General features: G+C 37.3%; 2 protein-coding genes across 2 annotated transcripts in view; both read right to left on the bottom strand.

The window, feature by feature from the left end:
* LOC140147192 (macrophage mannose receptor 1-like) overlaps window positions 1-24,754 on the bottom strand; it is a 38,598-nt gene extending 13,844 nt beyond the window's left edge. The window contains exon 1 of the mRNA XM_072168976.1: window positions 24,402-24,754. Coding sequence (XP_072025077.1) covers window positions 24,402-24,480 — 79 coding nt within the window. The 5' untranslated portion in view covers window positions 24,481-24,754. The remainder of the gene's footprint in view (window positions 1-24,401) is intronic.
* Window positions 728-23,967, bottom strand: LOC140168162 (uncharacterized). Its single transcript, XM_072191491.1, has 6 exons — window positions 23,943-23,967; window positions 22,816-23,199; window positions 22,170-22,541; window positions 11,751-11,813; window positions 5,524-5,599; window positions 728-2,684 (listed from the first exon to the last, which is right to left on the bottom strand). Exons 1-6 carry the CDS (start codon window positions 23,965-23,967, stop codon window positions 1,991-1,993), a joined length of 1,614 nt encoding a protein of 537 aa, XP_072047592.1. The 3' UTR covers window positions 728-1,990.
* Window positions 24,755-26,901: the final 2,147 nt, after the last annotated feature.

Here is a 26,901-nt window from a genome sequence, read left to right as displayed (position 1 = left end):
AATTTAAACTTCAATATCGAACTTTTATCTTATAATATAAAATTGATTTTTTTTGTTTAACCTAAGAGTTGGCTACAGTATTTTTGTGGCATATTTGTAATGTTTACACATGTCCCAACTTGCACCTAAATCAAGTCAACAGAGCAATTCCTTATATTTTGCTTTTAAGTTCACAAAAGAACGGCCAAAATAATTTTACTTTACCTTATATATCAGCCATATTGTAACATTTGCTGAGACGGACGCCCTCAATATTTTCACATATTGTTCCTGTTTTTCACAGGATTGTAATATAAACTAATATACCATGCAAAAATCAAGACTTTTGGTTTAGTAGTTTTATCAAAAAATAGAGATTTTAAATAAAAGGCAGGAACCGTCGCGACGCGTCGTTTAATTATTACGATAGAAATATTAGTCGAACGCGTACTCGATGTCCATAACACAGTACCAGTGGCGTGCGCAGCACATTGAAAGTGTGGGTGGGGGCAGGTTGTTCAGTTCCCTCAAATGGACTCTGATTAAGAACAAATTTTGACGTTTTAAACGTTTTTCCCCGAATCCCCCGAATGACAAACAAAAGTGGGGAGCCATGGCCCCCTGCCCCCCCCTTTGCGCACGCCACTGCACGGTACGTACATGACGTGTGGACGACCATTAACACATCCAATGACTGTCCCTTAGCACAACCGACTCAGACATTTTATTTGACTGCAAAGGATGGGGTATTGCCCTTTATTTCTTCAATATTTTACAATAACAATTCATTATTTACAATTATATATACCTCATATTAGTGTTATATACTTCGATTCATTTTAGTATAAGTATGAGCCACAGAGCCAAATAATCAGATCTTTAAAAAAATGTTTTAAGAAATATTGGTCGGTCATTTGTACATAAGTAAAGGGTTTGCCATTATGTGACAATTTTAATTGCAATTCTAGGTCATCATTAATTAACGTGTCACCTTTTATTATATTTTCCTATTTTTCTCATAAAGCAATAAGCAGTCCTGTATTCATTATGTATAAATAGTTATTTATAAATCATCATGGGGTACATGTGCGCAGCCATTACACAACACCGTAAGCATTCACTCCATACAAATGAATAGGAAAACAATATGTCGGTATTCATGAATTTTCACAAAAATGACATGTGCTAAAAAAACTGAAGATTGGGGGATCATTTAACTTACATAATGTTACGAGAAACTGATTTTAGAGAAAAGTTACCGAAAGCGTTTAAGAATTTACCGAGCGCCATTCTTTTTATAATGGTTTTTATTCGGTAAAACACACCGAATATTTAGCGACAAGTTGCTGAAGTCAACTGCCTTACAATTGAAAAGTGCTAGAGGTCAACTCTCCAGACATAGTGATAATGAACAGCCTTGACGGAAACCTCTTAATAACCACCCATTCATGAAAATGCAGCTATTTTTTCATACCTTGCTCTATTTCTTTCCATTTATATAGCTTTTACTCAATTTAAAGTAAATAAACAAAGACCAAATCGTTTGAGACACTGATTTTTGTAATGAAGTACAACACACACACTTACCATTTCAATAACACCTGCAATTATTCGTGTTTTATCAAAGCTGTATATTTCTAAGAAAATTACTGCAGAGTGCGCCCAGTGCTCTTCTGCATAGCCTGTGACACTCTGTCAAGCTCTTACTTCCCTGACGAATGTGATTCATTTGAAGTACTGTTAAGTCACTGGATTTCTATAGCCTAGAAGTGAATATTACTGATAACCTGTGACTATTAGTATTATTGCTAAGACATGTTTGTACTGTGTAAACAGACGTATTGTTGGTGAAAATTCGCATCGGTACTTTTCAATATTAGTATTGGATTGGTATATTTTTCCTATACATCGTGTTTTAATGAACATGCTTTTTATATTTGTGAATATCACTTGAATATAACACGTTGACATTTCATTTTTCAGAATTATTCACTTAACGTTCTTCATTACTTCAGGGTTGACATAGACAGGTTTTAGAGTTACCAAATTGTATTGGTTGAGGAACACTATCAGCATATGCATAAGCGTATTCTAAAGATTCGTCGTTTTCTGGATGTTTTTCTTCAGGAATCGATGCACCTGGCTGGACGCCGTCAATTTGCATCGGCGTAAGATAACCAGAATTGATGTTGACTTCGCATTTTGGTTGAGGGACTGGAACACTAGCAGCTTCCGGCTGGGCGCTTGTTTGCGTAGGCGAAAAATAACTGTGATCGATAATGTCGTCGCATTCTGGTTGAGAAACACTATCGGCATACGCATATGCGTATTCTGACGATTCGTTGTTTTCTTCATGTGTCGCTTCCGAAATATATACATCCGGCTGGACGTCGCTCGTTTGCATTGGCGTAAGATAAACAGAATCGATGTTAACTTCACTTTTTGGTCGAGGAACACTATTGGAATACGCATAAGCGTACTCTGATGATTCGTTGCTTTCTGGATGTCTTGGCTCTACTAAATCACTGATGTTGTTTTTGATAATATCGTTAAATGATGTGTGACTCGTGTTGTTCTTTTGCAGAGCTTCATAGGCTTGGTCACTATCGTTGGTTTTCTTGTATTCCGTATAAACGGCAACTTCGCCATGTTCACCCGAACCCTGTTGCTCATTCGCTTGTTCAGCGGAGGATTTCTTCTTCAATCTGTTTAGCAACAAAATGACCCCAAGTTGAAGAATGTATAACTATTATAATGAGTTTTACAATTAAACTGAGCTAAATATTTGATGAAAGTATACAGTATATATTAAAACAATTCAGGTTTTCAGAGGATCATTATTTGACAAATGTTACATGCAATAATATAGACGTCTAATTGAGGAGGCTGTGTACTCTCAGACATGCATGTAGTAAAAGTGCAATAACTTTGTAATTATTCGCGCAAGACATATAAAAGTATACATTTTCAAGAAGGCAAGACATCAATAATCTTAATATAAATACAGATTTGGGGTAAAAACAACAATTATGAAGAAAAAAAAAAAAAAGTGAGTTTTTGGCAATATTTGTTATGTTCATCATAACAAAAAACGACTCTTTGCAAAATATTTTATTTTGTTTTTAGCTCAATGTTGCGGTATCATTACAAAAACGGTTTTTTTGTATTTTTTTTTTTTGATATTGGCCTTATTTTTGAGATATTGACCATATAAGGCATCAAATTGAACTTTTAAAATTCACAAACGCCTATTTGCACAAAATGATGCCTAAAATCGGAAATAGACCAAAATATAAAAAAATGAGAAAACCGTTTCTTGAGTCGATCATGCTTTTACGATGATCATATTTGCTTTCCTATAGATGCTGTATTTTTGAGTTATCGTGTACCTAAATCGTCATTTTACCGAGAAAATGAACATTGAAAAATGGCCGTTGAAGTTTAAAGTGGTCACATTTTGCACTTTCATCGAATCTCGCAGGAGAATGCGGCAGTTTTCTACCTTACATTACATAAACATCGGGTAAATACACGGCCCCTTGAGAAGTTTGAGCGAAATCCATTCATAACTTGATATTTAAATTGGGGGAAAGAACTTGAAAAAAACCCACATTTTATCAGTTAAAACGGAGCCATTTGACCACTAGGTTTTTGTGCTTCCGTGGTGTTTCCATAAGATGCGCCGCGCATGCAGATAAGCGTCGCGTATGCGTATCGTATTTGTGCGTAACAAATTTCGCGATACGCAACGCGATGCGTTGTTGCGCGCGTGTACCCTGCTGGTACAACAAAGATTTTCTTTCCTTTTCAATTTCAAACACGAGTGGAATAGTGAAATAAAATCCTTAAAATATTGCAGTTGGAGTTTACAAATCTGGATTTTCATTCCTTGTATTTATAAAAAACATAACAAAGTACAAACATATCAAAAAACTCAATTTTGCGAAAGAAACAATGCCTAGAGTACACAGCTGCCTTAAGTATAAGACTGATTCGATCTCGGCAATCTGACTTGCATGTGTTCCTCTGTTTGTGTATATTAGGCCAATAAAATTAACGAAAATCAGGGCTGAACCCACCACTTATTTTAACAGAAACCATTTAATCACCATTCATTTCAGAAAAGTATATTAAAGAAAATATCAAAAGTCCCCAAATGTCCAAGTAGTGGAACAGCCCACAGTGCCTAATTTGCATAAATCCAAAATGGCCGCTTGTGAAATTTCAAAGTTGTTAAATCTTGTTTAAAACCATACCAATGTCTTGCTCTCATCATAAGGATTCAGAAAAAAATATAGTTTGACCAGTCTCCTACATACAGTTCTTGAGTTATAGGCCAGGTCTTTTGGGGACTTTCAATATATTTTTTCGCAAAATTCAAAGACTGGTCTGGAGGGGTCTGCATAAACCACACGGGCTAAATATTAATTGGAGTGTGTCAGGAGATGGTGTAAAATAATTGTTTGTCAGGAAATGTACTTTCCATTGGTTTACATTATGGCACTCATAATGCAGTGAATTAGCCTAAAATGGCGGATTTAAGGCGATTGAAATTTCTGAATTTGAGCAACATTATTCTGATTTTATCAAATTTATTGAGGTTTGAGGTGATATTTTACTGAACCTAAATAGCAATAAGTATTCGTCAGAACTGAAATGCTCTTGTAATCTACCAGTTTTGAAAGTGGGAGGAGCTTTAAAAAATATGGCAATTAAAAGTGGTACGCACTCAACAAGTTTGCCCCTGGGGACAAAAGTTTTAAAAATTCTGTACACAAAGAAACAGCGTGAGTTCATTGAACAACCATGAATCCGCGCAGTTGTTTATGTACCGTAAGTGTATTACATTTGACCCGGGGGGGCACTCAAACTTTCTGAGTACGTACCACTTTTAAGAGCCACATTTTAAGCTCCTCCCATGTTGAAAAATTGGTACATTGCAAGTGTATTTCAGCTGTGATGAATGCCAATTGCGGACGAAGTTAAGATATATCACCTCAAAACTCTATAAATTTGATAATAACAGAACAATGATGCATAAAGTCCAAAACTGTGTCCCCCACAAAGCTCAAATTCAGCCTCCCTAAATCCGCCATTTTAGGCAAATTTGCTAAATGGAAAGCACATTTTCTACCAAACATTTATTTTACACCATCTCCTGACACACTCAAATTAATGTTTAGCCCGTGCGGTTTATGCAGACTCCGCCCAGACGAGTGGTGGAATTTTACGAAAATATATTCCATATTAAATGTCAAGTCTGTTCTTTTCTGAAATGAATGGTGATTAAATGGTTTCTGTTACAATTAGTGGTGGGTGATTTTTTGAGTTGATTGACCTATATTGGAAAAGTACAAAAATGTGTAACATTTCTCTACGAGGCCATAAGTAGGAAGTTTAATTCGTAAATGCAAACCGATAACACGGACATAGAGAAGAGAAAGGCTTCAGGGTACATTTTGTTCTTCGACATTGCGAAAAATCTATTAATAACAAACACACAGGTCTGCAATAAACTCTAAATCATATTATTATTTATCTTACCTGTAAATAAAAAGAACAGTTACGAATGCCAAGATGACAATAAACAATGCACCAGCAACACCTCCTCCAATGGCAGCTGTTAAAGTGTACATGTAAAAATAGACCAATCAAATTAAGGAAATTCAGGGCTTAACCCACCACTAATGGTAACAGAAACCATTTAATCACCATTCATTTCAGAAAAGTACATTAATCTGAAATATCAAAAGTCCCCAAAAGTCCAAGTAGAGGAACAGTGCCTAATTTGCATAAATCCAAAATGGCCGCTTATGCAGGAGTGAAATTTCAAAGTTGGTCAAATCTTGTTAAAACCCATACACATTTCTTGCTCTCATCATAAGGATACAGAAAAAGTATAGTTTGACTAGTGTCCGACAAAAAGGTCAAAGGTCAAATTTAGGGTCTACAGTCGTTTACAATGGAAATATGCTCCAATTTTAATCCAACTGGTCTCAAATTGTTACTTTGGTAAAAATAAATCAAAATGAAAAAAGTTGCATTGTTTTGGATGTTTTGTTGCATAGGTAACATCACAAAATAGGTCAAGAGCAATACGGTTCTATGGAATTTGGTCTTCTGTGCCATGTTACCAGGGTACTAAACCACCTCCTAAAATATGGCAAACCATTCTTTTTATTAAATGCTTTTAGCGGAACAATGTGAGACCATTTAAAAAAAAAATCAAAATCGGAGAATTTTTAATTTTTGCCCCCCCCCCCCCCCCTGTAGAGTCCAAAATTTGACATTTGACCTTTTCCCCTATAACTCAAGAAATGTACATCGAAGATAGGTCAAACTATACTTTTTCTGAATCCTTATGACAAGAGGAATACATTGGTATGGTTTTAGCAAGATTTGACCAATTTGAAATTCCACCCCCTGCATAAGCGGCCATTTTGGATTTATGCAAATTAGGAACTTTTGCACTACTTGGATTTTTTGGGACTTTTGATGTTTTTGTGATAGCTTTTGGGAGATGGACGCATGCGAAATTGATTCTGTCACAATTAGTGGTGTGTGATTTACTTAATTTGATTGGCCTAAAAGTCAATAACAACTTGATGAGAAATTAAAAAAATTATTTGTACTAGCTCTTTAAAAACAACGTCATGTGTTCACATTTAGGGAATGCGTCACAAACTTATATAACTTACACGTTATTCGGTGGAAGACAGGGACAGAGTGCTCCATCGGGGTAATCGTAAAACCGGGATGCAAAATATTATTAGTTTAATACAACGCTAATTGCCGGTACTGATAAAGAGCTGAATAATACGGCTATATATTGTACGGTAATTAATGAACGCTGAACAATACGAAATTATATAATTTGGCTATTAACCAATGAAATGTCGTTATTCATGTCTACTGAATGATAAAAAAAATCATCCCCATCATCAATTTTATTATCATCTACGTCATTCATGATGCAGTCATGTCTACAGTAGAATTCATCTCGACCTTTGCAGGACTTAACCCCATTAAAAGCTATTAAACCAAGATAACACTCATTGAAACAGCTCAACTGATTAAATCGGATCTTCTCTGGTTGTGCACAAGTGTCTGTTTTCATGTGCGATATCGCAATAAAGCTGGTATTCATAGCTTCAGTTGGGTAACCGATTATAAAGGAAACGCAAGGAAACAATGGTATGTGTGGCATTGTTCACGAAATGAGACAATGGCGTGCTTTTTGTAAACCAGCATTCTTGAAAATGAGCAACATAATGATTGTTGACTTAACACGGTTTGGAAATAATTTCTTCATATTTTTGGTGTTATCTGTCGTTTACATATCCTTCCTAAAACACAAAAGTGCGACCCTCTCCAAACATCTAAATTAGTTAAAAATTTAGGACATGTTACAAAACTATATTTTCTAGAACCTATTTAGAATAGTTAAAATGTAGCTTGTACCGTTTTTTGTGGCATCCTTCAGAAGTGAGCGGTCCGATACCAATATTTTCGGTCAAATCTCCATTCAATTAACACGGGGAGTTGGCTAGCTATGCCTTGCCCTCACTCATATTTTACAAAAGTGCGACTATTTCTGAACATCTAACGTAGCTGTAATTTTAGGTCATGTTAGCGAAATATATTTGCTAGAAGTTTGGAGAATAGCTAAAATATTTGCTGGTTATTTTTCACACAGTGATGTTAACTAGGCAAGTGCCCATTCTTCCAACGTACATCATTTGTGGAGGTCACGCGTCAATGGTGAGAGCACTGTGTATTGTGTATAGGAAAACGGACAGTAACTGCAGTATGTATCATCACCACCATCATGCGTTATTAGTTTTCATACATGGACGTAGTATGAGAACGCGTGATGTCACGTAATGTCGCTGTAACCAACAGGCATCTTGAATTATATCAACTTGACGTCACGGGTTCTCTTACCGCGTCCACGTCCTATTAAATTGGGTTTTTTTCGCTCGGTTAGGCCTATAATGTTAACCATATGATATCGCATATATCCGAAGCCATATTTATTGCATATCAACGGACATTATTATTTATTCATGTATTCTTTATCCCTATATTACATGCCAGTTGATATACAAATTGTCAAGAAATGCAAAACGCAAGCCTTAACATTTAAAGAAGGTGTCCGGTTTCATTAGAGTCACGCGGTAGCCGTGACCAGCAAGTTTAAAAAAAAAAGACTGATAAAGAAGACTAATAACAGATGCTCCCGCGAGACTATATTTACACCTAACATTAAAACACTTGACTTCTATTGTTCGATGTTATTTTTCGCTGGGTACAAAATGTATCTAAAACCATGCTAAATGTTATTTACAGTCCTAGGTGTAATATCGTGACAACTCATTAATTCCAAAAGGGCCACCAATCCTACAGTCAATCATTGTTCGTAATAAACAAATATTTTTGCTTCCATTTCACGCGGTATTTCATAGCGAAAATTAGTTGCAAATCATACTGATCCAGAATTTTTGGACACTGCTACAGGTCTACCTGGTTATCACCTTCACACTACTTTTTCAGATTCACTTCCAAATATACCCTAGCAGTTTCCTGGATACCCTACATACAAATTCTGAGCCACATTCGCCAAAAAATCAAGTTTTTCACCATTCTTTTGTTCATATCGGACGACGCATCTATTTATATAATAAATGCTGTATTTCGACACAGTAATTTATAGCAGAGGCCCGTGGTCTAATGGTTAGGGCGCTTGACTCCAGATACGCTATCCCGAGTTCGAAACCCGGTGACCAACTGATTTCTTTCTTCAATGTTTTATTAAACAATTTATTGTCATTAACCAAGGATAACATAATTTTAAACATCCAGTGCTATTGTGATATTATTTTTTTATTAAAGCAAGTTGTTTGATTCTCATGGAAATTGTTTATTGTGTTAAGGGCCTATTTAAAAACACAGCATAATGAGATACAACACCATCAAGGATCAAAAGAAATCTAAATAACCAAGAAACTAGATCAGGTATTATAGGGTATGCAATACGACGTTACTCATTGTTATTCTAATTTAAATATATTTTGTCCTACCACGGGCAAATTCGCATGATAATAGGACAATAAAACATGATTGTGATATGTATGAATGGTTGTTGAATCGATTCAGAGACCTGACTCTCTGTCATCTTCAGCTATCGTAGAACATGACAATTGTCATACCGTCCCGGTAGGTTGATTACAAACACTCTGTAGGTGTGGAAAATTGTTCCGCTAGTATGGAAGGCCAGCAGGAAAAAAAATATCCAAATAACATTTATCAAGCATATATAGTACGGAAGCGTCTATGTGACACAACTTGACAAGATAATTATCTTGCCATGTCGACTTATTATCAGCATTATGTCAACATGACGATATAAAATATCTCGCCAAGACAACTGAACAAACAAATCAACATGGCAAGATAAATTGTCATGCTAAGTCGACATACTAAAAATGGATATCGTCTTCGCGAAATAAATTATTATGCCAAGTCAATTTAGCAACAAATTAATGTCTACATAGCAGGATATTTTGTCACGTCCAGTTGACTTAACAAACAATATAAGTCAACATGGTAAGATACATTATCATACCAAGGAATAGTAATTTTTGACACCGTATAATTTAAATTTATTGAAAAGCATCCTCGGGATGTAGAGGAGGGGGCGGCCCGAAATTAAAGGGAAAATTAAATCTAAAAAGTAAAGACCGCCGACAACCGCCGCTCAATAGGGATATCCAACTAGATTGCCCCGCAGGGCTACAAAGAACCACAAACCGCGAAATTTGGAGATCCAGCTAGATTGCCCCGCAGGACTCAGGAACCACAAATCTTGAAATATGGATATCCTACAAATTAAAACCACAAACCGCGAAAAACCGCCAACAACTGCCGCTTAATAGAAATATTCAACTATATTGCCCCGCAGGGCTACAAAGAACCACAAACCGTGAAATTTGGATATCCAACTAGATTGCCCCGCAGGGCTATAAAGAACCATAAACCGCGAAATAGGGATGTCCAACAAGTTTTAACTATAAATTAGCCCTCGATAGAGGGCAAAGCTTGAAGGATTAGGGAAATTATAACCACGAACCGCGAAAGTTGCCTTAACAAACAATATAAGTCAACATAGTAAGATAAATTACCATACCAAGTAATAGTAATTTTTGACACCGTATAATTACAATTTTTGAAAAGCATCCTCGGGATGTAGAGGAGGGGCGACCCGAAATTAAAGGGGAAATTAAATCTCAAAAGACCGCCGACAACCACCGCTCAATAGGGATATCCAACTAGATTTCCCGCAGGGCTACAAAGAACCACAAACCGCGAAATTTGGATATCCAGCTAGATTGCCCCGCAGGAATCAGGAACCACAAATCTTGAAATATGGATATCCTACCAATTAAAACCACAAACCGCGAAAAACCGCCAACAACTGCCGCTCAATAGAAATATCCAACTAGATTGCCCTGCAGGGCTATAAAGAACCCCACACCGCGAAATATGGATGTCCAACAAGTTTTAACCATAAATTAGCCCTCGATAAAGGGCAAGGCTTGAAGGATAAGGAACATTATAACCACGAACCGCGAAAGACCTCCAACAACCACCTCAATAGAGATATTCAACTAGATTGCCTGCAGGGCTACAAAGAACCACACACGGCGAAATTTGGAAATCCAACTAGATTGCCCCGCAGGGCTACAAAGAACCACACACCGCGAAATATGGATATCCAACAAGCTTAAACAATAAATCAGCCACGATAGAGGACAGGGTTTGAAGAATAAAGGAATACCACGAACCGCGAAAGACCGCCAACAACCGCCGCTCAATAGAGATATCCAACTAGATTGCCTGCAGGGCTACAAAGAACCACAAACGGCGACATTTGGATATCCAACTAGATTGCCCCAGGGCTACAAAGAACCACTTACATTTTAGTTATAGGTATAGCTACATATACTCGTATTTTTTATTATCATAAATCAAGGATAATATTATTCAAACTTTTCGCTTTATTCGTCTTATGGAGCACTTCGTAACCGGATGACTTTTCAAGCTTGGAGCTACTCGGCTTCATTCATAAAAAGAAAGCAAATCTACCAAAAAACGTTGACAACGTAAAGAAAGCAGCAAGTTTAAAAAGCCCCCACCTCGGCTCACTTTTTGAAACTTGGTCCCATTTGTAAAAGATACTCATTTAAACTTTGTCATAATTATCAACTTAAAACATTTGCAGAAGTGTTATGTATCTTTAATTTGCCGATGCGATATTAAGTTGTCAGCATTCTGGAACGATCAGAAAGGTTGTTCTTGGCCAATATCCTATATATGTTTTGTTTTATAATAATTATAAGTTCATGATCAATGATTGAATTAAACGAATAACAAGTAGGCATGTTAATGGCAATGATGCTATTGCTGTTGATATTCAAAATGGGACCAAGTTTCAAAAAGTGAGCCGAGGTGGGGGCTTTTTAAACTTGCTGCTTTCTTTACGTTGTCAACGTTTTTTTGGTAGATCACATGCTATTTCCACCTATTTTCATCTTGATTTAATGACCTTGAACCACCACCACTTCCTTCCTGATAAAAGTACGGGCTTTCCACAGTATATCAAATTTCTATTATTGATGGATAAAATATGGGGATGAGGTTATGGATCGAACTATTCTCCTTTAATTTTAACACCAAAAGGTGGAACTCCCTTCCTACTAATATTAACTTACTTGTTAGTTCAGTTGTTGATATCACAGTAACTGGTGAAGCCGCAGATGTATCAAGGATTCCATCTATTTACCAGGCAAAATAATAAGTCATATTAGAGAGTTTAGAAAATGCAGTGCAAAAGTTTTATCTATTTTAAAATTAAGCGAAATTTGGATATCCAGCTAGATTGCCCCGCAGGACTCAGGAACCACAAATCTTGAAATATGGATATCCTACAAATTAAAGCCTCTAGAAATTGAAGTGAACGCATAAATCAATAGTAGATGTATTTATTATGAACGTCCACGTGGCGTCAATGTGAATAATTTGAAACAATAGTTTCTATATTATTTTCCTCATACTCTGAGCTCAATCAATAATTAAATCATTCAATCAATCAATCAATCAATCAATCAATCAATCAATCAATCAATCAATCAATCAATCAATCAATATTTAATTCAAAAATACAACAACAGCAATACATACACATTTTAATGAGGAATTGCTCAGAAGGCCAAAAGGCCCGATACAAACACCCCCTTAACATAATGGCCTAAGTTTCATAATTTATCTAATAAAACAATCATGTATACAAACACACAACACCCCCCCCTCTTACATACACCATAGGCCTTCAAACGGCATATGCATAAACTCATAAAGAACTAAGCAGAAAAGGATTTGAAGGCTAAAGAATATGCAGAACATAAGTGTAAGACAAATTAAGATTTCATAACATAACCACGTATATCGCACACGAAAGCTGGCATTTTGTATATTGCACACGAATGTTATGAGATCAGTTAATTTAAGGGAGAAAAAAACAACTAAGAAGTAAAACCAAACTAAGAAGTATTAAGTGTACATCTTGTAATCTTCAGGGTTTCTTGTGTCATACCTGTGGTGATTCCTCTGCTCAACAAAATAACTATTGAAGGCCTTTGGTAACTGATTAGTATAGTACTTGTATAAACATTAAGCAAATTATAATTCTTGTAAATAGGGGCTGAGTGACTTATAGGTGACTATTCGATATGATTCTAAGGGTTTGTTTATTTTTGACAATCTCTTCCAAATATTGTTGACAAGTATTTTCCCATGCTAAGATACCGTAATTCATGTAAGGAAGTATTAAAGTACAATAAAGTGAATACATTATTCGCTGGGGAACAAAATGTTTCAGTTGGTTTATTACACCAACACCCCTAGATATATTTTTTGAGATGTAGTTAATATGAAATTTCCCAGTTAGATTTTCATCAATTGTCACTCCAAGGAATTTGGTCTTATTCATCCTTTATCATTATTTATATCCTATATTATTGGTAACATTAGAGTCACGCGGTAGCCGTGACCAGCAAGTTTTAAAAAAAAGACTGATAAAGAAGACTAATAACAGATGCTCCCGCGAGACTATATTTACACCTAACATTAAAACACTTGACTTCTATTGTTCGATGTTATTTTTCGCTGGGTACAAAATGTATCTAAAACCATGCTAAATGTTATTTACAGTCCCAGGTGTAATATCGTGACAACTCATTAATTCCAAAAGGGCCACCAATCCTACAGTCAATCATTGTTCGTAATAAACAAATATTTTTGCTTCCATTTCACGCGGTATTTCATAGCGAAAATTAGTTGCAAATCATACTGATCCAGAATTTTTGGACACTGCTACAGGTCTACCTGGTTATCACCTTCACACTACTTTTTCAGATTCACTTCCAAATATACCCTAGCAGTTTCCTGGATACCCTACATACAAATTCTGAGCCACATTCGCCAAAAAATCAAGTTTTTCACCATTCTTTTGTTCATATCGGACGACGCATCTATTTATATAATAAATGCTGTATTTCGACACAGTAATTTATAGCAGAGGCCCGTGGTCTAATGGTTAGGGCGCTTGACTCCAGATACGCTATCCCGAGTTCGAAACCCGGTGACCAACTGATTTCTTTCTTCAATGTTTTATTAAACAATTTATTGTCATTAATCAGGGATAACATAATTTTAAACATCCAGTGCTATTGTGATATTATTTTTTTATTAACGCAAGTTGTTTGATTCTCATGGAAATTGTTTATTGTGTTAAGGGCCTATTTAAAAACACAGCATAATGAGATACAACACCATCAAGGATCAAAAGAAATCTGAATAACGAAGAAACTAGATCAGGTATTATAGGGTATGCAATACGACGTTACTCATTGTTATTCTAATTTAAATATATTTTGTCCTATCACGGGCAAATTCGCATGATAATAGGACAATAAAACATGATTGTGATATGTATGAATGGTTGTTGAATCGATTCAGAGACCTGACTCTCTGTCATCTTCAGCTATCGTAGAACATGACAATTGTCATACCGTCCCGGTAGGTTGATTACAAACACTCTGTAGGTGTGGAAAATTGTTCCGCTAGTATGGAAGGCCAGCAGGAAAAAAAATATCCAAATAACATTTATCAAGCATAATAGTACGGAAGCGTCTATGTGACACAACTTGACCTGATAATTATCTTGCCATGTCGACTTATTATCAGCATTATGTCAACATGACGATATAAAATATCTCGCCAAGACAACTGAACAAACAAATCAACATGGCAAGATAAATTGTCATGCTAAGTCGACATACTAAAAATGGATATCGTCTTCGCCAAATAAATTATTATGCCAAGTCAATTTAGCAACAAATTAATGTCTACATAGCAGGATATTTTGTCACGTCCAGTTGACTTAACAAACAATATAAGTCAACATGGTAAGATTAAATTATCATACCAAGGAATAGTAATTTTTGACACCGTAGAATTTAAATTAATGAAAAGCATCCTCTGGATGTAGAGGAGGGGGCGGCCCGAAATTAAAGGGAAAATTAAATCTCAAAAGACCGCCGACAACCGCCGCTCAATAGGGATATCCAACTAGATTGCCCCGCAGGGCTACAAAGACCCACAAACCGCGAAATTTGGAGATCCAGCTAGATTGCCCCGCAGGACTCAGGAACCACAAATCTTGAAATATGGATATCCTACAAATTAAAACCACAAACCGCGAAAAACCACCAACAACTACCGCTTAATAGAAATATTCAACTATATTGCCCCGCAGGGCTACAAAGAACCACAAACCGTGAAATTTGGATATCCAACTAGATTACCCCGCAGGGCTATAAAGAACCATAAACCGCGAAATAGGGATGTCCAACAAGTTTTAACTATAAATTAGCCCTCGATAGAGGGCAAAGCTTGAAGGATTAGGGAAATTATAACCACGAACCGCGAAAGTTGCCTTAACAAACAATATAAGTCAACATAGTAAGATAAATTACCATACCAAGTAATAGTAATTTTTGACACCGTATAATTACAATTTTTGAAAAGCATCCTCGGGATGTAGAGGAGGGCGGCCCGAAATTAAAGGAAAATTAAATCTCAAAAGACCGCCGACAACCACCGCTCAATAGGGATATCCAACTAGATTGTCCCGCAGGGCTACAAAGAACCACAAACCGCGAAATTTCGATATCCAGCTAGATTGCCCCGCAGGAATCAGGAACCACAAATCTTGAAATATGGATATCCTACCAATTAAAACCACAAACCGCGAAAAACCGCCAACAACTGCCGCTCAATCGAAATATCCAACTATAGGGCTATAAAGAACCCCACACCGCGAAATATGGATGTCCAACAAGTTTTAACTATAAATTAGCCCTCGATAAAGGGCAAGGCTTGAAGGATAAGGAACATTATAACCACGAACCGCGAAAGACCTCCAACAACCACCTCAATAGAGATATTCAACTAGATTGCCTGCAGGGCTACAAAGAACCACAAACGGGGAAATTTGGAAATCCAACTAGATTGCCCCGCAGGGCTACAAAGAACCACACACCGCGAAATATGGATATCCAACAAGCTTAAACAATAAATCAGCCACGATAGAGGACAGGGTTTGAAGAATAAAGGAATACCACGAACCGCGAAAGACCGCCAACAACCGCCGCTCAATAGAGATATCCAACTAGATTGCCTGCAGGGCTACAAAGAACCACAAACGGCGACATTTGGATATCCAACTAGATTGCCCCAGGGCTACAAAGAACCACTTACATTTTAGTTATATGTATAGCTACATATACTCGTATTTTTATTATCATAAATCAAGGATAATATTATTCAAACTTCTATTTTTCGCTTTATTCGTCTTATGGAGTACTTCGTAACAGGATGACTTTTCAAGCTTGGAGCTACTCGGCTTCATTCATAAAAAGAAAGCAAATCTACCAAAAAACGTTGACAACGTAAAGAAAGCAGCAAGTTTAAAAAGCCCCCACCTCGGCTCACTTTTTGAAACTTGGTCCCATTTGTAAAAGATACTGATTTAAACTTTGTCATAATTATCAACTTAAAACATTTGCAGAAGTGTTATGTATCTTTAATTTGCCGATGCGATATTAAGTTGTCAGCATTCTGGAACGATCAGAAAGGTTGTTCTTGGCCAATATCCTATATATGTTTTGTTTTATAATAATTATTAAGTTCATGATCAATGATTGAATTAAACGAATAACAAGTAGGCATGTTAATGGCAATGATGCTATTGCTGTTGATATTCAAAATGGGACCAAGTTTCAAAAAGTGAGCCGAGGTGGGGGCTTTTTTTGACAGTTTGCCACCTGTCCTAGAACGGATGAAAAGTCCATGCTGACCATCTGATAGATTGTCAGATGAAATTTCCAAAACAGCTGCCAAGTAGAGACCAAATAAGGTTGGTGCCAATACACATCCTTGGTTAACACAATCACAAACCGGAAAGTGCTCGGTTGTATCACCATCAACTAGAATAGTTGCCTGCATTCCATCATGAAATGCACGAATGATCTTGACAAAGATGTCTGGACAACCATAATGCTCCAGTAGTTTCCAAAGTAGTTCGCTATCGATGGTGTGGAATGCTTAGGTGAAGGCGATGAAGACCCTGTAAAGTGGTCTTTGGTGCTCTTTTGATTTTTCCTGAAGTTGGCGCAGGGTGGAGATTGGATCAATTATGGATCGACTGGCTCTGAACCCACATTGACTTTCAGGTAGTATTTACTGTCAGCCTTTTGAAGTCTGGCTAGGAGAATCTTTGTGAGAACTATACCAGCAGATGAGAGTAGGGATATCCCTCAAGAGTTACCACACTGAGTGCGGCCACCCTTCTTTAAAATGGTGACAATCGTTGCATCCTTAAATTCTTGGGTCAGTTCAGCTGCACCCCAGCAATTTTGGGAAAAAACTGCACAGAGCTTGGATGATGCAAGGCCCGTGGAACTTGTACAATTCTGAGGGAATTTCGTCCATATTTGAGCTTTGTCATTCTTCATGGACTTGACAGCATCTTTGATTTCTTGCATGGTTGGCGGCTTTTCCATTCCAGTTTTGCTTGATAGTTTTATATACAAGGTTATCCTAGACATTTGGTGCAGTGCTAGAGGGTCTGTTAAAGAGAACCTGAAAATGTTCCTGCCATCTGATCTTGATGTCATCTTTATGAGTTAGAAGAATTATACCTGAGCTATTAAGAAGAGGAGACTCTGGCAACCAATGGAGTAGTTGTTGGTCAGATTATAGATGCTTCCATTGGAATCCGATAACACGTTTGATGTTTAAAATGACTCTGTAGCAAGATGTTGCAAAGGCATTGATCTTGTTTTCCATGACCTTGGTGATTACCCATGACTTTGTGAATACCAAAGACAGTAATACAAGTTGCCTCAAACAGTTTGAGTTTTGTTTCGATTGGCGGGGATGGGTTTTTCCAAATGCGTTCCAGTTTCCAAACAGCTACCCAGTGCTTTTCTTCTTTTTAGGTATCCAACACTCGTTACAGTTTGCAGTCATATATTCTGTCTTAGGTGCGCTGATGACGAGGCCTAGATCTGCTGCTGCAGTTGCAGTCCTAGTAAGCTGTGACTAGGCCCGAGCTATGGAAGATCCCAACAGGGCAATATCATCAGCAAAATCCAGTTCATTCAGCATCCTACCAGGATAGGTAAGAATTCCAGCGTCATTCAAGAAGTTGATTTCTTCAGAAGGTAGTCTACCACGATAATGAGCAGGAATGTTGCCAACACATCACCCTGAAGCACTCCAGTTGTTGCATGGAAAGGCTCTGAGATACTTACATCTACCATAACGGCACTATTGGAGTCCTTGTAGAGCACCTGGATGGCATTGACCACAACCTTTGGTATTCCATAATGCCGCAGCGCTGAAAACATGACGAACCTGTTGATGGAGTCGAAGGCTTTTTGAAGTCCACAAACTTAACTGTTCTCCCATAACTTTATGGTTTGCCTTTCTAAAAGACTGCCATTGTTCGTTGATTGCAGCTTCATTTGGCAATCTCAGAGCATCCAGTTTTACGGCTAGTGCTTCCTGGAATTTTGTTCTTGTTTCCAGGTTATCGAGACCTCTAACATTTGCCTTCTTGGGGAGCTTAGGATTTGTTTTCCTCCCCATGGGCTTAAATGCAGCTTACTTATTGTCCGTACAAGAAAGCGATCTTTAGAGTAATCTGCACCTCTTATAACTCTGGTGGAAGTGATATCACAGATACCTCTCTGCCTTGTGAGAACATAGTCCAGCAGATGGAAACACTCAGTGGCTACTAATCAAGGTAAATTGTCTTCTTTAGAGGGTTGGGGTCCAGGTGTCCAAGACGCTATCAGACATTCGCTAAACCAGACAATCATATTATATCGAAAATCAGATTTTTGCATTTTTGTAAAGAGTTTAAGATATCCAGCAAGTGAATATCCTAATAAGGGTAAATTAAAAGATCACATTTTTAGTTGGAGTAGTCTGTCAGTACGGACACTTGCAGCTACATACAATAATTGAATGGAACTTCATATTAATTTTAATAATACTGCCGTTTCATTCCTGTTTGATATTTTTCATATTAAAACAATTAATGATAATTTTATCAATTAATCATTCACGTTTAAGCCATTTGCCCCTGGATTCCGTCTTTTAAAATTAGTAGTCATTTCCATTAGATATTTCCAAAAACATTTGAATCAAACAATGAGCTATACTATTTTCTTGAACCACTATGACCACGAATACAACCGTGTTTTAAACGTTTTAATAACTTTAAATGTCGGGTTATATAAAGGTAATGGAAAAGTTTTAAAACGTTTGTATGCAAACACAAGAAATATGAGTTTACAATTAAGCACCAGGGTTAAAGCCCCTGCTATGAAGTCTGGACCATCTAAGTCATCGTTAGACTATGCTAACATCAATGACGGCTTGGTCTCAAAGCCAGTTGATACCATCCCTGGACGGACCAAACCTGATGCAGATAAGGATGGTCAAGACAAATTTGTACAAAGGAAAAAAACATTTACCATCAGCACTTTCAACATCAGAACTCTCAACTCACTAGCCACAAAAGAAGAACTTGCTCATAAAGCCGCACATTATGGCATTGACATCATATGTCTGCAGGAACACCGGATTTTTCACAGTGACTCCCTCTTGCAGGAAGATCTGAATGGCTACAGATTAGTCACCTCATCAGCATGGAAGAACCAAAGGAATGCTGCCACTGGTGGAGTAGGCCACTGGTGGAGTAGAAATTTCTCTGCTGGGCAATCCAACATCCACAGTTCTCTGTTGCTACAGTCCACATAACGAACAACCCGAAGAAGCTGTTATCTCCTTCTACCAAGAACTCTCTTCTACAGTTAATGCCATCCCAGCTCATAACTTACTTATAATTGGAGGAGACTTTAATGCTCAGCTTGGGCCATTGGATGCTCTCTTCACACCTGCTAAAGAAACCAATAGAAATGGCAACCACATGAAAGACTTCCTGCAGGAACATAACCTCATAGCCACAAACACAAGGTTTCAAAACCGCATCAACAGATTATGGACACATAGGCGTCCTAATGGTCAACTAGTTCAACTAGACTTTGTCCTGGCAAGAAAGAAGTGGATCAACTCAATCAAGAATTCACGTGCATACGGCTCCTTCGAGGGTGTGAACTCGGACCATAGGATTGTTTCATGCAAATGTCAAATCAGCTACCGGAAATGCAGAACTTCCATGAAAGACCCAATGAAACGTATTTACTGGAAGAAGGTTACCAGAGACACCACCCTGGGTGAGCGGTTTGTGGTGGCAGTCTATAACCGCTTTAGTTCTCTACACGATGAGCTACAAGAACCCAATATTAGCACCACTTATGATACCTTAGTTGCAGCTAATGAGGAAGTTGCACTGGAGATGCTCCCTAAAAAATCAAAGCAGTCCTACAACATTGCTGCATCAGATAAAGTCACTGAGGCAAGAGATGTCTTAAAGAGTGCATCTATGAAACACAATGCTAGATCCACCCGAGCCTCACAAAAGCTCCTCGAATCGGCCAAAGTAACTCTTGATAAAGCCTACACAGAAACTCTGAAGACAGAGGAACTTGACAACCTCCATCATTAATATAAACATGTAGCTTCTTGGGAACTCCTCCGGGAGATAACTGACACCAAGTCTGCTCCTGTGGTTAGAGTGAAAGGCAATACATCTGAAGAGCGTCGTGACAACTGGTTTCTACACTTTTCCAACTTACTAGGGAAACCAGAGCAAGACGTAAACCTTGAAGATACGTTCTTTAACAGCAACATCTCTGACGATCTCCCAATACACACTGGTCCATTTACTATGGAGGAACTACAAAAAGGTCTGAGCAAGCTCAACAAGTCAAAAACACCTGGTCCTGACAACATACCATGGTTTTCGCAAGGGTAGATCAACCACACCACAGATTCTAGCCCTTAGAAGGATAATAGAAGAGCTTAAAATCTCAAACAAGCAGGCATATATTGTGTTTGTTGACTTCTCAAAAGCTTTCAACAGTGTTAACCGGAAGGCCATGCTGCATATTCTTCATAATTATGAGATCCCTCAGGAGATTGTGAATGCTATTGCAATAATGTATGATAATCCTTCAAGTTTTGTACAAACAGGTGTTGGACCAACTGAAGAGTTTCTCACTACTGCTGGAATCCTGCAGGACGACACATTGGGCCCTTACCTTTTTGTGATAGTGGTAGACTATCTCCTCAGACAGTCGATAGACACTGACAAGTCCAAAGGGATTGACATCATGCCCAATGAGACGAGCAGAGAGAAGAACAAGTATCTAACCGATCTTGACTACGCAGACGACATAGCTTTAACAGCTACGTTATCACAAGATGCCCAAGATCTTCTGTCATCTTTAGAAGATGCTTCAGCCAAAGTTGGCCTCTTTCTCAATTCCAAGAAGACAGAATATATGTGTATTAATGGAGATAAGAACCCAACTCCAATCCTTTCTCGGGATGGCACACAACTCAAGGAGGTGTCGGACTTTAAATATCTTGGTTCATTTGTTGCCGACAGCAAGAAAGACTTTCTGACTCGCAAAGCTCAAGCATGGAAAGCTTGCACAAGCTGCACACCATCTGGCAGTCCAACATAATAAGAAATACCAAGCTTGCCTTCTTTAGAGCCTGCATAGAGAGTATCCTCTTATATGGAAGTGAGACCTGGACAATGAAGAAAGATCTTCAGGACCGTCTTGATGGTACCTACACCCGGCTGTTGATGAGGGTTCGAAATATATCCTGGCGTGAACATAAAACCAAAGCAGAGATCTACGATGGTGTTCCACAGGTGTCCTCCATCCTTGCTCAACGGCGAGCCAGATTTGCAGGCCACTGCTACCGAGCAAAAGACCAAATAATTTCAGATGTCATCTGTATGAGGCTTCCACGAACATGTAGAGGAAGAAGACCATTCAACTACATTGATCTGTGTGGCAAGGGACGTCAATCAAGAAATTAATGACCTCCCAAATCTGATGGCTGATAGAGATTCCTGGAAAAGAATTGTAAACTCTTTCTCGGATGCGTCCGCAAGATAGATAGATGAAAACACACTACAACAATATTTTACAAAATGTTTTCAAAATGTTATTTTTTACAAACATTTTTGGCCAAATATTTTGTCAACACTTAAATAACATTATGTTATAATATTTGCAGTAGGTTATCAACGAATATTTTTGAACGTTTTATACCCTTTATATTTCTTTTATATAACCCGACATTTAAACATTTTCTGGCAACCTTTTCTAACCTTTTGCGAATGATGTCGAAAACGTTTTGTGTTTGCTAGGATATTTGTGTTCAAAAAGCACCCCTTATTACTCCAAGCATATGAATGATATTTACTCATTTAAACAGTCCTGTCATCGGTGTATATATTATTCATATGCCATGTTTCGGGTATAGAGGTGATCTATAAGACCATGTAAACTTCGTCTCAGCATATGGATCTTTACTCAATCCAACCTAATCATCACCACCAACAAATGTATATTTACCTTCAATTTCACATACAAATTTAATTTCTTCATCGCACGTCATATCACCCCACCCATACCCAGAGAATCTTCTTAATCGCATGCAAATAGTGTTTTCATTGGTGTCGATATCCTGCCATGTCTCAGGTATTAAAGGTGATCCATCTGACCAAACCAAACTCTCCTCAGCATCTGGATCTTTAAGCAATCCAAACCAAGCATCTCCCCCACCAGATGCTTTAAGTATGCTGACAATAAACTCTTGTTCCTCCAATGATGTTATATCTGCTAGATGTCCACCATCACTCGTACAAGCTCTATGAGCCTCTGTTCTAGTGAGACTCTCATCAAGCACTTTGTAGCAGGAATTTTGGAAGGCATTAGGACACTTTCCTCAGCTGAAATAATTAACAATGTGTTATTAACAAATTAAAAGGTAGATATCTTGAAAATATTCAGTTGGCATTCCACTTGAAAGGAATAATTATATTAATAGCAAATAAGTTTACCGACTTTGATTACTACCACCATCCAATACAATTTATTATAACACCTAGTTTCATTCGGTTTTATTATATTTGTCCTGATTTCACCCAAATTATTTTCCGAGTGCAGTCTCTACCCTCTGCCACTACATGTTAGTACGCCCCTGCCATTGCTGATTTACCTTGAAATTCACACACAGATTTATACTTGTATCTGTAATCGACGCACAATCTATCATGCCAATCATATCCAGATTCTTCTCGTAGGTACATGCAAATAGCATCTTCATTCGTGTATATATCATGCCACGTCTTGGGTATTAATGGAGATCCATCTGGCCATATGAACTTATATTGAAGCAATCCAAACCAAGCATCTCCCCCACCAGATGCCTTAAGTATGCTGACAATAAACTCTTGTTCTTCCAATGATGTTATATCTGCCAGATGACCACCATCACTCGCACACGCTGACATAGCCTTTGGTCTATTGAGACGCTCATTGCTCAATTTGTAGCAGGAATTTTGGAAGGGTATATAACTATCACCATCACATGCTCCTTCACCTGAAATAAATAAGTACATAACAAACACATGAACAAATTGTAAATTTTGTAAGAATAGTTATTTGACGTTCAACTAAATATGCTAAAAAGGAACCACCGTTTTGTTTTTACTTTTCACGAAGGTCACAGGATATCCATGTTGAACAAAACTCTCTGTTGCGCATCAAACCCTCAGACGGATTTTAGTCTACCCAAAAGACAAACGTGAGAATGGAAAAACAAACAAAAACAAAACAAATAACAAACAAAAACAAAATATGGAACTCGGATGCTAAAACTTATCGTATGTTTGGAACTAGAATGGCAGAATACAGAACACTCGCCCTGAACGCAAGTTATTAGAAAGAGAACAGGCAAAATCAGCAATTTATGATCATGGCGCCCGGACCAACAATATAATAAATTATGATAAGTCAAAGATCCTCGGGCGGGAGCATAACAAAAAATCTAGAGAAGTTCAAGAAGCCATGGGGATAAGATGAAAGGGGATCAAGACCTTAAACAGAGAGGAGGGCATATATTTCTTAAGCCAAGTATACGATCCGCTTTTAAAGACTAGAAAATAGACTAAACAACAACGGAACCCAGTTTCACGGGATCAGATGATCATTACCTGATGAAGTCCTTCTATGTGAAGGACGAAATATTGTAGTGAGTAAAACAATTCACTTGCTGTTGTCAAGCCAAAATGCCATTTCATTTATGTTTGTCTTTGGCTGCAGATTGCTCTTTGGCTTTATCACCTGCCAGCTTTGTAACTTTCTTCATGTTCTTGAAAAGATAGTGGCTTCTGTGCATATGCTTTTTCTATTTCTTGAACGTCTTTTCAAGAAGCTTTCTTTTCAACTGTTTCACTTGATATTCGACCTCTTTGTTCAGCTTCCGATAATGGTTCTTGTTTGGAGCTGAGGGGTTGCATAACAACAAGATTCAGGCTTTTCCTCTCAAATGGCACATTTTACTTACTTCTTCGGGTAATCCCTTCACTTGACGAGAGATCTCCTTATACCAACCAAAGTATCCAAGAGAAGAAGAAGAAGATTACTTATTATTTCACTTGATTAAGTCTGTTCATAAAATATCAGTAGACGTCCATAATATAGTTAAGCTGGTGCAGATCATTAACGCTGCCTGTATATGCATGGCTGATGTAAAATCAAGTGATTTTACGTTAATGACTATTATGCCAATGTAGCACTTACCGTATTCAACTTGACATACAACACTATTCATGTTCATGATATAACCAAACGATATCAAGGTGAATATAACTGGTAACATCGTTATTCCGGTTTCGGTTGTAGATCGTATGCATGGAGGTTTGAGAGCTAACCCCTTATATCATTGTATAAAACTATTTCACTGCATGCAGCAATTTAGTTACAAGTTAAAATCAACTTCGTATATATTTTTATTATTATTTTTCTTTTTATTGAACTTCCTTATACAGTTCATGCTGGGTCAAAGCAGATCATGACAATCGTAGAGTCAACATAATAGAACTCCATGGTTCACTGCTCTTGGCAATGAACTCGTACTATTATTATCTTTTTATATTTTATTAAGGTTTAGAATTATACTTAATGCAAACAGTAGTTCCGAGCACAGTCACACGTTTATTCCAACACCTCCCCACATATAAATTGTGTATAGGAAATTGGTTACCCCCCCTTTGGTCACTAAAATAATGAGAATGTAGAATAGAATGGAAGAGTAACAGCTGAATAATAAACACCATCACAAAATATAACTGTTAATACTGACATCCCCTCAATATCAAATAAACACTATATTTTGGGATTGTCTAAAAGTGGCGAGCTGTGTATGGGCGAGCTGTGTATGGGCGAGTTGTGGTGCGAGTTGTAGACCGAGTTGTGTTGGTTGTAGTTATTTTATCTGTATGGGGGAGTTGTAGAGTGAGTTATATAACCATAATCTATGCCAAAGGCGTCGGCTTTAAGATTTGTTTATGGCTTTATTTGACCTACCATATTGCCATATTGGTTTGAATCCAGCAGTAATAAACAGGTGAAAATTGCAGTTCCTAAGCTAGGCTATTAAACTATAAGGTCAAGTTAAACTCAACAGTGCCAGTTCATATATTCTTCGATCTTTGCCTAGTATAAAATCCATCTGAATTTAAGTTCAAATATCGAACTTGCATCTTATAATATGAAATTGATTTTGTTTTTGTTAAACCTAATTTTTTGGCATATTTGTAATATTTACAGATGTCCCAACTTCTGCCTAAATGGAATCAGCCAAAATTGTTGTTTTGTAGGTAAGCAGCGCAATTTCGTTATATTTTGCCTTTAAGCTGTATCATGCTTCTGTGCACAGACAGTCGGAGGGCCATCATGCGCGTTTTCCGTTAAAGGTCAAATTATTAACGAACGCGACCTTTGCAAAAATGACCGTCGCACTCTTGGGGATGCTTTTTTTACCTTTCCCGCGGAAAACTTCGATTTGAATTGTATCGTATTATGTGTAGCCAATCATCTTGGGCAATTTACAAATAAATTGGATTGAAAATATCTTCACAATACTTTTCTCTACAATTCTCTACTACAATTCTCCTCGGCAGTAAAACAGCACTTTAAAATGTTTTTTTAGTGTTTTTTTATATAGAGAGCTTTTAAAACGTATTCATAACCTTTACATAACCTGATATTTGTTGATATTAAAATGTTTTGACCAAAAACAGCAATTAAACGTCTTTTAAAAACATTTTGTTTTAAAACAAAATTTAAACCCCCTTCATGGACAGAGAGCCTCTTGAAGATAGGTCGGTCAATCGGGGTGTTATCTGTTTTCATTACACACATGTACAGTTCAGTAACAATAAAAAATATTCATTTAATATTTACAATTATATATGCCTCATATTAGTGTTATATAAGTTGGTTAAGAATTGACACCTAAAGCATTTTCATCACAAGTGTGAGCCACAAATCCAAATAATCCGATATTTAAAAACAAATGTTTTAAGAAATGTTGGGCGGTCATAATATGACAATTTTAATTGCAATTCTAGATCATCATTAATTAACGTGACACCTTTTATTATATTTTCATATATTTCTCATAAAACTTAATAAAGGTGATAATGAGCAGCCTTGACGGAAACCTCTTAATAAACACCCATTCTTGAAAATGCAGCTATTTATTTTGCATGCCTTGCTCTATTTCTTTCGAGTTGGTATAATAATAGAGCTTTTAATCAATTTAAAAATTGAAGTGGTGTGTGTAATATAGTTCTAACCCTCGCCTTTTTTTCAACCGACTTGTTACTGGTTTCAAAACACTTTGCTGGTGTTTAACAACACTATGTGTTATATAATCAGGAATATCAAGGATAATCTAAGATATAGCATGTACAATCAGGTTTAAGGTTAAATACAACTGATTTTCAAGGCTTGATTCCAGAGGGGCGTAAGTTAATAATGGAAACAGCCATGCAGAAAAGAATGAACTCACGCGTACAATAGTGTATCAATCTGAACTTGGGCCACGGACAAACCGCGGCTCGTGAGTCATCCTATATGTTGCAGGGATAGGGAAGGGCGGGGGAAGGGGCGACCATGATAGGACCATATGGGCTGATGGGGGTGGGGGGATTGTGGGCAGCCGTTTTCGGCAATTTTACTTTGGATTTTCTAAATTTTCAATTTTTGAAATTATCCTGGATGATATCTGTCGTGA

This window comes from Amphiura filiformis, chromosome 1, assembly GCF_039555335.1.
Source record: "Amphiura filiformis chromosome 1, Afil_fr2py, whole genome shotgun sequence".
In the NCBI taxonomy this organism is placed as follows: Eukaryota; Metazoa; Echinodermata; class Ophiuroidea; order Amphilepidida; family Amphiuridae; genus Amphiura; species Amphiura filiformis.
Note: the sequence above shows the minus strand (reverse complement) of the source record. Positions and strands in the feature narration are given on the sequence as shown.